At 48.1% G+C, this 13,983-nt stretch overlaps 2 protein-coding genes and 1 long non-coding RNA gene across 5 annotated transcripts in view; 2 read left to right on the top strand and 1 right to left on the bottom strand.

The window, feature by feature from the left end:
- The window catches only part of LOC309523097, a 51,869-nt gene that overhangs the window by 33,436 nt on the left and 4,450 nt on the right, over nt 1-13,983 (top strand). The window lies entirely within an intron of this gene.
- MEF2B (myocyte enhancer factor 2B) overlaps nt 1-13,983 on the bottom strand; it is a 41,785-nt gene that overhangs the window by 2,243 nt on the left and 25,559 nt on the right. For 2 of the 3 annotated variants that reach the window (XM_082206572.1, XM_082206573.1), the window contains exon 8: nt 13,424-13,529. The exons of the other annotated variant lie outside the window; for it this stretch is intronic. In XM_082206572.1, the coding sequence (XP_082062698.1) occupies nt 13,424-13,529 (106 nt within the window). The remainder of the gene's footprint in view (nt 1-13,423; nt 13,530-13,983) is intronic. 3 annotated transcript variants of the gene reach the window in all.
- LOC309523123 (uncharacterized protein) lies at nt 3,142-9,042 on the top strand (the record flags this gene model as incomplete). Its single annotated transcript, XM_082206886.1, has 8 exons — nt 3,142-3,196; nt 6,757-6,821; nt 7,075-7,136; nt 7,437-7,480; nt 7,614-7,690; nt 7,813-8,125; nt 8,230-8,306; nt 8,591-9,042. The coding sequence occupies 8 exons, from the start codon at nt 3,142-3,144 to the stop codon at nt 8,642-8,644; spliced, it is 747 nt and encodes a 248-aa protein (XP_082063012.1). The 3' UTR covers nt 8,645-9,042.

The raw sequence follows: 13,983 nt of genomic DNA on the forward strand, positions 1-13,983 counted from the left end.
GGAAATATTTAAAAAAATAAATTTAAGGAACGGCAGAAAGAGGGGGAAGGAAGTCAAGTTTTGAAATGTTAAAATGACTGCAAAATTATTGAAATGTATAAACCTGAAAATAAATAAATAAATAAATAAATAAATAAATAGCCTCTTGTTATTTATAGTTATCTCCCTACTCCATCTCTCTCTTTATGTACCGTATTTTTCACCCTATAGGACGCACTTTTTCGCCTCCAAAAATGAAGGGGAAATCTGGGTGCATCCTATGGGGCGAATGCAGGCTTTCGCTGAAGCCTGGAGAGCGAGAGCGGTCAGTGCGCACCGACCCCTCTCGCTCTCCAGGCTTCGCGGACCTCTCCGCAAGCAGCGGGAGCGCTCCCGCTGCTTGCGGAGAGCTGTCTGCATGCCGAAGCCTGCGCGCGCTGAGATCAGCGCATCCAGGCTTCGCGGACCTGTCCGCAAGCAGCGGGAGCCAGCGCTGGGCTCCCACGGCTTGCAGAGAGCTGCCTGTTTGGGGGCTGGGGTCGGGGGAAGCTCGGGCCGCCCCAGCCCCGCGCCTGGGGGGAAAATAATTTTTTCCCCTTTATTTCCCCCCCAAAAAACTAGGTGCGCCTTATGGGACGGTGCGTCCTATAGGGCGAAAAATACGGTGGGTGTGTGCGTATATATATATATATATATATATATATATATATATATATATGTGTGTGTGTGTGTGTGTGTGGTGTTGTTGTTGTTTAGTCGTTTGTGAATGTTCATTGGAAGCCAAACATACGACGCAGGGCTGGATTTAGTTTTGATGAGGCCCTCAGCTTCTGAAGGTAAAGGGGCCCTTTATACGTCCAGCTGTCCTTTGTCAACAACAAATTGCCGCTGTTTTTTGTGTTGAATATATGCTACATGGTAATTTATGGACCTCATAGGTATCTAAAGCTATTGGCACATAGGAGCCTGCACAACACAAAACACTCTTGCTGTATGTAGGTTTTATTTTGTTTTTTATCTTCTATTTTGGAAATGGACATCCAGGGGAGGCAGCAATATTTTACCCCCCCTGCCTCTGTGAAGTCATCCTCTTAGATGCACTTGAGTTCCTAGGAAACTGGGGGAAATCAGCTGCAGGTTCGCCTCCCTGTTCTAAGAAGCAGGTGTTGTCCCCCAAAGGATCCTGGGAACAGTAGTTTGTAAGGGGTTCTGGGATTTGTAGGTCTGTGAGAGGGAATCTGCAATGCCCAGGATCATTTGGGGGACGTCATGTGCTTTAACTGCTCACTGGATGCACTTTAAATCATAGCATCCTAGAACTGTAGAGTTGTGAGGGACCCCAAGGGTCATCTAGTTCAACCCCCTGCAATGCAGGAATCTCAACTCAAGAACCCATGGCAGGTGGCCATCTAAGCTCTGCTGAAAAACCTCCAAGGAAGGAGAGTCGACCACCTTCCGAGGGATTTCCTCCCACTGTCAAGCAGCTCTTGCTGCCAGAAAGTTCTTCCTGGAGTCGGAATCTCCTTTCTGGTCGCTTGAAGGCTTCAGGTCCTGAGGGCCTCTGGAGAAGGAGAAGACAAGCTTCCTCCCTGGGATGCCCTTGAGATATTGACAGGGCTCTCATATCCATGTCCGGAGGGACAGGGAGCAAAACCTCTCTCTCTCCCCTTTCCCCACCCCATGCAGAAGGGCAAGGGGTCTGCGCATCCGGCTGGGAAGAAGGTGGTGGGAGTGTGGAGCCCAGGCAGGGGCTGGCTGTGGGCAGGATCCTTGCACTGCCGGGGGTTGGACTAGATGCCCCTTGGCACCCCTTCCAACTCTGCCATGCTCTGATTCTGTCGAGCAGCTGATGGAACAGGTGGGGGAGCAAGATGCAGATGAAGGGGAGGCACAACCACACCCCCCAACAGCCCCCTCTGGCCTGACCCATGGTGGCCTCATCCCAGCACACTTTGACCCCCCTGGTTTTATTTTTCTTCATTCAGCTGCCGGCCAACCCAGCAGCCTGGCCCGTTTGCCAGCTGATGTCACAAAGTGCTGCTGTGCAAGCAAGCCTTATAATGCCCTGCAAGGGGGATGCCTGTCAGATGTTGGTGAGAGATTTGCAGAGAAAGATGAATGCTGAAGGTAGGAGGCCCAGAGGAGAAGAGGGGCATATTATTATTATTATTATTACATTATTATTATTATTATTATTATTATTATTATTATTATTATTATTATTATTAGCGTCACCCGTCACTGGCGCACGAGGCTTGGCTCCTTGGCTTGACTTGTTGACAGCTATCGATAGCTTGCCAGGTCCCTGCCTCTCAGCAATGCAGCTGTGCAGAATTAGCCCCTTTTCACGCTGCAAGAGCCCCAAATGGATGGTGTGTACACAGCCTTTGGTTTTAAGGGAAAGGCTTCTGTCGGGCTACAGCTTGCACGGGGCAGGAGCCTAGTGAGATTTGATTTTTTATTATTTCTTTGCACCATCACTGCATGTGACTCTTGATAAAAAGCAAAGAATTCCTTCCAGTAGCTCCTTAGAGACCAACTAAGTTTGTTATTGGTATGAGCATTTGTGTGCATGCACACTTCTTCAGATACCTTCAGATATCTGCATGCACACGAAAGCTCATACCAATAACAAACTTAGTTGGTCTCTAAGGTGCTACTGGAAGGAATTTTTTTTATTATGTTTCGACTATGGCAGACCAACACGGCTACCTACCTGGAACTACAACCTTGACAAAAAGGTCCCTGCCCCAAGGGGTGTACAATCTTTTGTATGACACAGGGAGGGAACAGAGAATGGTTGAGGTCCAGGGTGGATCCTGAGTCCTCCTGCGACACATAAGTCAGAGTGTCTGAGTTTAGACTTTGGGATTCCCGGACATTTCCCCACCAGCCCCCCTTCCCCTTTTCTGCAATATGGCAATGGAAGTGATGCTATTACAGTTCCAAAGAGAATGTCAAGCAGGGAGGGAGGGGGAAGAGAGAGAGAGAGGAATTCTGGTGGAGACGGAAGCTGGAAGGAGGCTTGGAAAGGGAGTTTGAAGGGGGGGGCAGGTGAGAGTCAGTTGAGGGCAGTGGGTTCTAGAAGGCGGCACGGTGGGGGGGGGGGGCTGGAGCTGAGCTGGACTGAGAAGCAGCAGAACAGCCACCATTGCTGTCAGGATGTGGCAGTTCAGTGATGAAAGAAGGGGGCGGCAGGAGGATTCCCTTTATTCAGGTGAGCCACGGAGCCAGGGCTTGGCTTCTGCAGAAATGGTACCTCAGGTTAAGAACTTTGCTTCAGGATGCTTCAGGATGAGGAGACAAATTGTGCAACGGTGGCACGGTGACAGTGGGAGGCCCCATTAGCTAAAGTGGTACTTCAGGTTAAGAGCAGTTTCAGGTTAAGAATGGACCTCCAGAACGAATTAAGTTCTTAACCCGAGGTACCACTGTACTGCTAAAGCCCAGATGCCTCACACCCCACCTCCAAGCTTCACAGAACTGGGCTATGCCTGATTATCGTCTCCCAAAGCAACTTCTTGTTGTTGTTTAGTCATTTAGTCGTGTCCGCCTCTTTGTGACCCCCTGGACCAGAGCACGCCAGGCACTCCTGTCTTCCACTGCCTCCTGCAGTTTGGTCAAACTCATGCTGGTAGCTTCCAGAACACTGTCCCACCATCTCGCCCTCTGTCGTCCCCTTTTCCTTGTGTCCTCCATCATTCCCAGCATCAGGGTCTTTTCCAGGGAGTCTTCTCTTCTGATGAGGTGGCCAAAGTATTGGAGCCTCAGCTTCAGGATCTGTCCTTCCAGTGAGCACTCAGGGCTGATTTCCTTAAGAATGGATAGGTTTGATCTTCTTGCAGTCCATGGGACTCTCAAGAGTCTCCTCCAGCACCAGAATTCAAAAGCATCCATTCTTCGGCTTCTTTATGGTCCAGTTCTCACTTCCATACATCACTACTGGGAAAACCATAGCTTTAACTATACAGACCTTTGTTGGCAAGGTGATGTCTCTGCTTTTTAAGATGCTGTCCAGGTTTGTCATTGCTTTTCCCCCCAAGAAGCAGGCGTCTTTTAATTTCGTAACTGCTGTCACCATCTGCAGTGATCATGGAGCCCAAGAAAGTAAAATCTCTCACTGCCTACATTTCTCCCCCTTCTATTTGCCAGGAGGTGATGGGACCAGTGGCCATGATCTTAGCTTTTTTGATGTTGAGCTTCAGACCATATTTTGCGCTCTCCTCTTTCACCATCATTAAAAGTTTATTTAATTCCTCCTCACTTTCTGCCATCAAGGTTGTGTCATCTGCATATCTCTGGTCTCTGGTTCCTCTGCCTCTTCTAAATCCAGCTTGCACTTCTGGGAGTTCTCGGTCCACATACTGCTTAAGCCTGCCTTGTAGAATTTTAAGCATAACCTTGCTAGTGTGTGAAATGAGTGCAATTGTGCGGTAGTTGGAGCATTCTTTGGCACTGCCCTTCTTTGGGATTGGGATGTAGACTGATCTTCTCCAATCCTCTGGCCACTGCTGAGTTTTCCAAACTTGCTGTCATATTGAGTGTAGCACCTTAACAGAAGCTTCTTTAAAAAAAATTAATAGTTCAGCTGGAATGTCATCACTTCCACTGGCCTTGTTATTTGCAGTGCTTTCTAAGGCCCATTTGACTTCACTCTCCAGGATGCCTGGCTCCAGCTCAGCAACCACACTACCTGGGGTGTACGAGACATCCATATCTTTCTGGTATAATTCCTCTGTGTATTCTTGCCACCTCTTCTTGATGTTTTCTGCTTCTGTTTGGTCCTTACCACTTTTGTCCTTGGTAATCTTTGAACGAAATGTTCCTTTCATATCTCCCATTTTCTTGAACAGATCTCTCGTTTTTCCCATTCTATTGTTTTCCTCTATTTCTTTGCGTTGCTCGTTTAAGAAGGCCTTCTTGTCTCTCCTTGCTATTCTTTGGAAATCTGCATTCAATTTCCTGTATCTTTCACTATCTCCCTCGCATTTTGCTTGCCTTCTCTCCCCCGCTATTTGTAAGGCCTCATTGGACAGCCACTTTGCTTTCTTGCATTTCCTTTTCATTGGGATGGTTTTTGTTGCTGCCTCCTGTATAATGTTGCGAGCCTCCATCCATAGTTCTTCAGGCACTCTGTCCAGCAAATCTAAATCCTTAAACCTGTTCCTCACTTCCACTGTGTATTCATAAGGGATTTGATTTAGATTGTATCTTACTAGCCCAGTGGTTTTTCCTACTTTCTTCAGTTTAAGCTTGAATTTTGCTATAAGAAGCTGATGATCTGAGCCACAGTCAGCTCCAGGTCTTGTTTTTGCTGACTGTATAGAGCTTCTCCATCTTTGGCTGCAGAGAATATAATCAATCTGATTTCGATGCTGCCCATCTGGTGATGTCCATGTGTAGAGTTGTCTCTTGTGTTGTTGGAAAAGCGTGTTTGTGATGACCAGCTTGTTCTCTTGACAGAACTCTATTAGCCTTGGCCCTGCTTCGTTTTGATCTCAAAGGTCAAACTTGCCAGTTGTTCCTTTTATCTCTTGACTCCCTACTTTAGCATTCCAATCCCCTATAATGAGAAGAACATCCTTCTTTGGTGTCACTTCTATAAGGTGTTGTAAGTCTTCATAGAATTGGTCAATTTCAGTTTCTTCAGCACCAGTAGTTGGTGCATAAACTTGGATTACTGTGATGTTGAAAGGTCTGCCTTGGATTCGTATTGAGATCATTCCATCATTTTTGAGACTGCATCCCAGTACAGCTTTTGCCACTCTTTTGTTGACTATGAGGGCCACTCCATTTCTTTTACAGGATTCTTGCCCACAGTAGTAGATATAATGGTCATCCGAACTGAATTCGCCCATTCCCGTCCATTTTAGTTCACTGATGCCCAGGATGTCAATATTTATTCTTGCCATCTCATTTTTGACCACATCCAGCTTACCAAAGTTCATGGTTCTTACATTCCAGGTTCCTATGCAATATTTTTCTTTACAGCATTGGATTTTCCTTTCGCTTCCATGCATATCCGCAACTGAGCGTCCTTTCGGCTTTGGCCCAGCCGCTTCATCAGCTCTGGATCTACTTGTACTTGTCCTCCGCTCTTCCTCAGTAGCATGTTGGACGCCTTCCGACCTGAGGGACTCATCTTCCAGCGTCATAACTTTTATATGCCTGTTGTCTTTGTCCATGGAGTTTTCTTGGCAGGGATACTGGAGTGGCTCGCCGGTTCCTGCTCCAGGTGGATCATGTTTGGTCAAAACTCTCCACTATGACCTGTCCATCTTGGGTGGCCCTGCATGGCTCATAGCTTCTCTGAGTTATTCAAGCCCCTTCGCCACGGCAAGGCAGTGATCCATAAAGGAACCCAAAGCAACTACTCTGTTCCAAACTTATTCACTTTATTATCATGCGTTGGCAAAAGACTGTTCTGAATTTGTAGGGGACACCTCTAAACGCTAGAAAGAAATAAATGGTAGCATGTGGAAGATTTGGAGTATTCAGGGAAAGGCACCTAGCAGGCTTCAGCTTGCATGGGGCAGGAGCCTGGTGAAATTACTCTCCTATTATTTCTTTGCACCATCACTGCGCGTGACCCTTGATCAAAAGGTCCCTGCCCCGAGGGGCTTACAATCTTTAATAGGACACAGGGAGGAAACAGGGAAAGGTTGAGGTCCAGGCTGGATCCTGAGTCTAGGTCTCTGAATTTAAACTTTGGGATTCTCGGACATTTCCCACCTGTAACCTCTTCCTCTGTTTTTTATTTTCCTTTCTGTCTCCTAGGACAAAAGAGGCGGAAAACAGTGAAGGAGGATGGAGTCAACTGGAGTCAACCATTGGAGATTGTGGTAAGTTAATTCCATGGGGAATCCATTCCCCACATGTGCAGGGAGGTCATGGCGCTGACCTGAGTGAAACAGGGCTGGGTTGGGGGGTTGCAGTCCCGTCCCGCCCCAGCCCCTTGCCCCCCTCCTTCCAAGCCAGGGGTCAGGTGCCCAGGCAGGAGCAGGCTGGCAGCCTGTGGTGACGTTGGCATGGGCAGCCTGGCAGGGGTGCTTGTTCTGCCCCCCTAGAGAGAACAATGTCCTTCTTCCTTTGCAGGGCCAGGGTTTGGGGAAGCAGCAGCAGCCCAGCGGTGCAGGGAAACCCAGCCAAATCCGGAGGTATGTTGTGACCTTGTGTGGCAGGGGAAGTGTTTCCCAGTGATCCTAGGCCGGATTTAGAGATCCTGTACTTTTATGAAGAGGGTTTCTCTGTAGTCCAGGCAGGGCCCTAGCTAGGGGGTGGTGAGGTGGGCCCCTGCCAGGGTTGGAGGTGAGGGGTGGGGCACAAAATCGACTCCAAAATTTGTCCATCAACATGTCTAAATATCGAGGTGATAATAATGAATATTATCATCTGTATATTTATTTGGTTCCAACTCCTCCAAGCAATCAGACTAACAGAACTTCTTTCTTCCTTAGGCGAGAGGCCCGCCAGCACGAGGGGGGAAAGGCTCCCACTTTAGGTAAGTGGAAATGCCAACAGAGTGCCCCATATTTTAGGAATGCTTCCTTCCTGTGTCCCCCCTCCCTCATGCGCCAGACTGGTGCTATCATCTGGGATCCAGGCGCTTGCTGATTCCTCCATTTCCTTTGCAGGGAGGGAGCCTTTCCCTAACATCTACTTCGCACTGGCGAAATCCCTGGAGGGACGTGGCGAACGTGGCAAACATCAGGTACTGGGACAGAAGGAAGGAGTCCTTGTGGGACTTCTTTGGGGGGGGTCATAAAAAATGGGGCTGTAGTTTTTCATCCGCCCCAGCCCCTTCTCATCAGATGCTTTCTGCTTCCTCCACAGGACCACACCTCCAGGGATGAGGCTCCAGCACCTGCTCCCGGGATCAAAAATGACAGACCATCGCGGCGGTTCCCAGAGCCTGAGCCTGATCCTCGCCTGCCTCACCTTCCCTCGCTTCTCCGCACGGGCATGGCTCCTTCCTGGCCGTGCTTGGCGCAGAAGCAGCAGCCAAAGTTTCCCCCCATCAAAAACGCCTCAAGGGTGATTCCGGAAGCGGGGGAGACTTTGGCTGCTGCCTCTGTGCCAGGCCGGTCGGGACGGAGCCCCGACGCCCGTGCGGAGGAGTTCAGGGTGGGGCAATTAATAAGATCAGGTAGGAGGAAATGCCCCCTTTCCAGGTCCCCACCCTCCTGCCCCAGACTGGGGCTCACGTAGCTGGGAGCCGGGCGCCGGCTGATGTCTCCCTTTGTCTTGCAGCGAGGAGAAGGCTCAGCCTGGGAGCCGCCGCATCCCGGGAGGGTCTGCAGCCGAGGCAACGGCCTCTCGCCTCACAGGTAAGGGGACAGGGGGGTTTCATTGCTTTGCCGCTCGCGGGTTTGGGCGGGTTTGGGCGGAGCGGGCAGGTGGCGCGTCGGAATGTCATCCCCCCTTCAGGATGGCACCTGGGGCAGCTCGCCCCCCTGCCCCCCAACGGTACGCCCCTGGCCACAAACAGGATCGAGCCCAAGAGCCCTCTGCTCACCTGGGACTTCCTGCAACGGCTTCTTGAAGCCCCGTCCCTGGTCGTTTGGTCTGTGACAGACCATTCACACATTCAGGGATTCCTTCTTTCTTGCAGGGTATGGCTTCTGCACCGCTGCGGCTGCTGCTGAAGCCCCCTCCCCGCAAATAATACAGGTAAGAGGAAGAAGGGAGAATTTGCATGGAGCGGGGAGAACACCCTGCTCCAGACTTCCAGACCAACTCTCTGACTTAAAATCATGGCGTTCCTACGAGAGTTGGTATCAAAATAACATGGAAGCAGTACAGAAATGGATAAGGCAGAGCTATGGCTGATAAGGAATGCAGTGCTCAAGGTTTGGGCAAGGAGGACAGACCTGGGCTAAAGCGAGTCTTCTTCTCCCACAGGCCAGTCATGCTGCCCTCAGAGAGCGCCGCTCGGAGCGGAGTTGCGTTGACTGGCCAGAGTCCTCAAGCCGGCCCCCGCACCCCGCCGCTTTCCTCAGGCCCGGACGCTTCATCCCTCTTGACGCTTTAAGATCATTCCTTGTGGTGTGTTGTGATGTGAAATGTGTTGGTTTGAAAATCAGCTGTGATTGTGGTATATATTTGGCTTTGTTTTTATTATTATGATTGGTTGTTTCATTCCATTCTTTGCCAAAGCGGCTCCTTAAAATAGTTTATTGCAGGAAGTATGAATCACTAACTTAAAAGGGGAATTTTGTGTAAACATGTCTGGTAGAACCGAAAAAAAGAAAGAAAAAGAAAAAGAAAGTCGTGCTGATAACTCTGTTTCTCCTATGGGAAGTAATCCACCTGGAAACTTCGGTGAATTTCTGAAAAGTTTTTTTCTTGGAAAATGTACAACTAGACCATGAGTCAAAGAAGCACAGCTCCCCCCCCCCCCGCTTACCCCAGCGGCTTGGGGAAGGCTTGGCAGAATGTCCCCCCCCCCCAGTGTGTGTGTGTGTGTGTGTGTGTGTGTGTGGCTGCGCTTAGAATCATAGAATAGAATCATAGAATCATAGAGTTGGAAGAGACCACAAGGGCCATCGAGTCCAACCCCCTGCCAAGCAGGAAACACCATCAGAGCACTCCTGACATATGGTTGTCAAGCCTCTGCTTAAAGACCTCCAAAGTAGGAGACTCCACCACACTCCTTGGCAGCAAATTCCACTGTCAAACAGCTCTTACTGTCAGGAAGTTCTTCCTAATGTTTAGGTGGAATCTTCTTTCTTGTAGTTTGGATCCATTGCTCCGTGTCCGCTTCTCCGGAGCAGCAGAAAACAACCTTTCTCCCTCCTCTATGTGACATCCTTTTCTATATTTGAACATGGCTATCATATCACCCCTTAACCTCCTCTTCTCCAGGCTAAACATGCCCAGCTCCCTTAGCCGTTCCTCATAAGGCATCGTTTCCAGGCCTTTGACCATTTTGGTTGCCCTCCTCTGGACACGTTCCAGTTTGTCAGTGTCCTTCTTGAATTGTGGTGCCCAGAACTGGACACAGTACTCCAGGTGTGGTCTTACCAGAGCAGAATACAGTGGCACTATTACTTCCCTTGATCTAGATGCTATACTCCTATTGATGCAGCCCAGAATTGCATTGGCTTTTTTAGCTGCCGCGTCACACTGTTGGCTCATGTCAAGTTTGTGGTCAACCAAGACTCCTAGATCCTTTTCACATGTACTGCTCTCAAGCCAGGTGTCACCCATCTTGTATTTGTGCCACTCATTTTTTTTGCCCAAGTGCAATACTTTACATTTCTCCCTGTTAAAATTCATCTTGTTTATTTTTGCCCAGTTCTCTAATCTGTCAAGGTCGTTTTGAAGTGTGATCCTGTCCTCTGGGGTGTTAGCCACCCCTCCCAGTTTGGTGTCATCTGCAAATTTGATCAGGATGCCCTTGAGTCCATCATCCAAGTCGTTGATAAAGATGTTGAATAAGACCGGGCCCAAGACAGAACCCTGTGGCACCCCACTAGTCACTCTTCTCCAGGATGAAGAGGAACCATTGATGAGCACCCTTTGGGTTCGGTCAGTCAGCCAGTTACAAATCCACTGAGTGGTAGCATAGTCAAGACCGCATTTTACCAGCTTCTTTACAAGAATATCATGGGGCACCTTGTCAAATGCCTTGCTGAAATCAAGGTAGGCTACATCTACTGCGTTCCCTTCATCTACCAGGCTTGTAATTCTGTCAAAAAACGAGATCAGGTTAGTCTGACATGACTTATTTTTCAGAAATCCATGCTGACTATTAGTGATTACAGCATTCCTTTCTAGGTGCTCACAGACTGTTTGCTTAATGATCTGCTCCAGAATCTTCCCTGCTATTGATGTCAGACTGACTGGGCGGTAATTATTTGGGTCCTCTCTTTTCCCCTTTTTGAAAATAGGGACAACATTTGCCCTCCTCCAGTCTGCCGGGACTTCGCCTGTTCTCCAGGAATTCTCAAAGATGACTGCCAGTGGTTCTGAGATCACATCTGCCAGTTCTTTTAATACTCTTGGATGCAGTTCATCTGGCCCTGGAGACTTGAATACATCTAAACTAGCCAAATATTCTTGTACTATCTCCTTAGTTATTCTGGGCTGTGTTTCCTTTGCTGAATCATTTGCTCCAAATTCTTCAGGTCGGGCATTGTTTTCTTTATCGGAGAAGACTGAGGCAAAGAAGGCATTGAGTAGTTCAGCCCTTTCTGTGTCCCCTGTTTGCATTTCACCATCTTCTCCTCTGAGTGATCCCATTGTTTCTTTGTTCTTCCTTTTGCTACGAACATACCCATAAAAGCCTTTTTTGTTGCTTTTAACCTCTCTAGCAAGCCTGAGTTCATTCTGTGCTTTAGCTTTTCTGACTTTGTGTCTACACGTGCTGGCTATTTGTTTGAATTCCTCTTTGGTGGTTTCCCCCCTTTTCCATTTTTTGTACACATTCTTTTTTAATCTTAATTCAGTTAAAAGTTCTTTAGATAGCCACCCTGGCTTCTTTAGGCACCTTCCATGTTTCCGTCTCATTGGTATTGCCTGATGTTGTGCTTTTAGTATCTCCCTCTTAACAAACTCCCAGCCATCATGAACTCCCTTTCCTTTTAGTATTGTTGTCCATGGGATCTCACCCAGCACTTCCCTAAGTTTTATGAAGTCAGCTTTCTTAAAGTCAAGAAATTGAGTCCTAGTATGCTTGGCTGCTCCTTTCTGCTGTATAGTAAACTTCAGAAGAGCATGATCACTCGCGCCTAATGATCCTTCCACTTCTACCCCACTAACCAGGTCATCAACATTGGTTAGGACCAGGTCTAAAATGGCTGTTCCTCTTGTTGCTTCTCCCACTTTCTGGACAATGAAGTTGTCTGCAAGGCCAGTGAGGAATCTGTTTGACCTTATGCTTGAAGATGTGCTGTTGCTCATGAGGCAATAAGTAACCAAAGAATTAAACCCCCGTGTTGCAAACAATCGCCAGTAATATCCAAGGCAACATGATGACCAAATACAACAATGCGATGTCAATATAAACTCTCTCTCTATATATATATATATATACAGAACATTGAACAATATGTAATATGTGAAATATGCACTCTGTGCAAAACCAAATCTTCTAAATGTATGAAAGTCACAAAAGGTGCATCTTGGTGGATTCTCTTGAAAACAGAGAACCAAATAAACATAAGTCTTATAATAAGTCTCTGAAAGTCTTTGTAGACTTATGCAAGTCTCTGAAAGAAGCAACGGGTCAGATTCTGTTCTGGTGAAAACAAGCTGTAAAGCTTTGTTTTTTATGACGTCCAACACTGTGACTTTCATAGATTTATAAGATTTCTGTTTATTTGGTTTTGCAGAGAGTGCCTTGGATATTGCTGTTCGTGAGGCAAGGGCGGGACATGGACTGGATGGGCAGGGGGAGCCTGGCCAATCACCAGGAATGGAACGCGTCACGATGCAACTCAACCCTGATCGGTTCCATAGGCAGCGGCGAGTTGCATTTTGTCACCCCACTCATTGATCTCACCTAGGGTGACCCACCCCCCCTTCCTCTGCCAGTGATGGAGAGTACCTGGACCATGCTTTCAAAGGATAAATACTGTAATCCTATACACTAACATCAAACCAATGCAACACCAAAACACAGAGGTATGGAGCAGTCTTGGGGTCTGCAGAAGTAAAAAAAAAAAAAAGCCTTTTTCTCGCAAAAGCCCAATGAAGTTACTACAGAACACTGAGCACCTGTTAGGGTAGCGGTGGCTTGACACAAGGAAATACCATGGAGGAATTATCCTAGGGGAAAAGCATAGCTGGCTGGCACCCTGAACAGCACCCTGCAACATTGACTTGCAGGTCCCTCCTTGTTTCTGACCTAGGCTGGCTGAACCTCCATTTACCAGGACATCGTAACTCAAATGAACACGACTCCCGTCTCATTAACAGTAAATAGGAGGAGAAAGATACAAACAGTTGTGTGCCCTCTTATGATCCAATGGTCATCAGAGCCTAGTGGGGTTGGACTAGATGGCCCCTGGGGGTCCCTTCCAATTTGATAATTCTATGATCAGTCAACACTAATATCCTTTACTCGGACATTGCTACTATAATGTACACACAACAGTGCTCATCCTGCGTGCCTATTTTACAGTTTTGCTTTCACCCTTTTGATTTTTGTTTGCTGTTGTCATCGTTCTCTCTGCTTTATATACATTACAAAAAGGAAATTTGAAAACACACAGCCTTGGGTGGCACTCTGATTTCTTGTTATGAGTAGCAGTATGTATAAATATCTTCAATAAATGAATGTAGTAAATGACTTCAGCAGGCTATAACCTCATGGCTTATATGGGTATCTCTGTTACACACACCTGCACTTCCAGGCGTGTTTGGAGGTTGTAGGTCGCTGCCTAGGCCCTTCCTCCCAGGCTGAGGACACCCCCCCCCCCCGTCCCCAGTTCTCTCTTACCCCAGCGCTGGGTGGGAGGCGATGGACATCTCTCGGTGCGGCCAAGTGGACACTGCGTCCGCCTGCAGGCCGAAGGCGTGCGAAGGTCCATCACCAGGGGCAAACTCTGCAGGACAGACGTTGGGGAAAGAAGAAGACCGTCAGGATTTGAGGGTCTCTGGAGACGGGAGGGAAGCAACCGTGATCTCAGCTGGGACATGAAACCTCCTGTGGGCTAGCGGAGGGGGTAATATTTCGGGCTGTGGGCTGCTGCTGCTGTGCAACCCTGCCTTTCTCTCCTTAAGACCACCAGAACGATGTCAATCAACATTTGATGATCTCCTTCTACCAGTCCCCAATAGAAAGTGTCCTTTCATACTGCATCACGGTGTGGTGCTCTGGTTTGACATCAACTGATAGGAAGTGCCTACAGAGGGTGGTGAATACAGCACAAGATATTATGGGCTGTCCCATGAATCTGTTGGATGACATCGCAGAAGAGGTTGCCTCAGGAGAGTGAGGAAAATTCTCAGGGATGATTCACACCCTGGCTGGCACTTTCTTGATCTCCTGCCCTCGGG

The sequence above is a fragment of the Podarcis vaucheri genome (assembly GCF_965113315.1).
Source record: "Podarcis vaucheri genome assembly, chromosome: 18".
NCBI lineage: Eukaryota > Metazoa > Chordata > Lepidosauria > Squamata > Lacertidae > Podarcis > Podarcis vaucheri.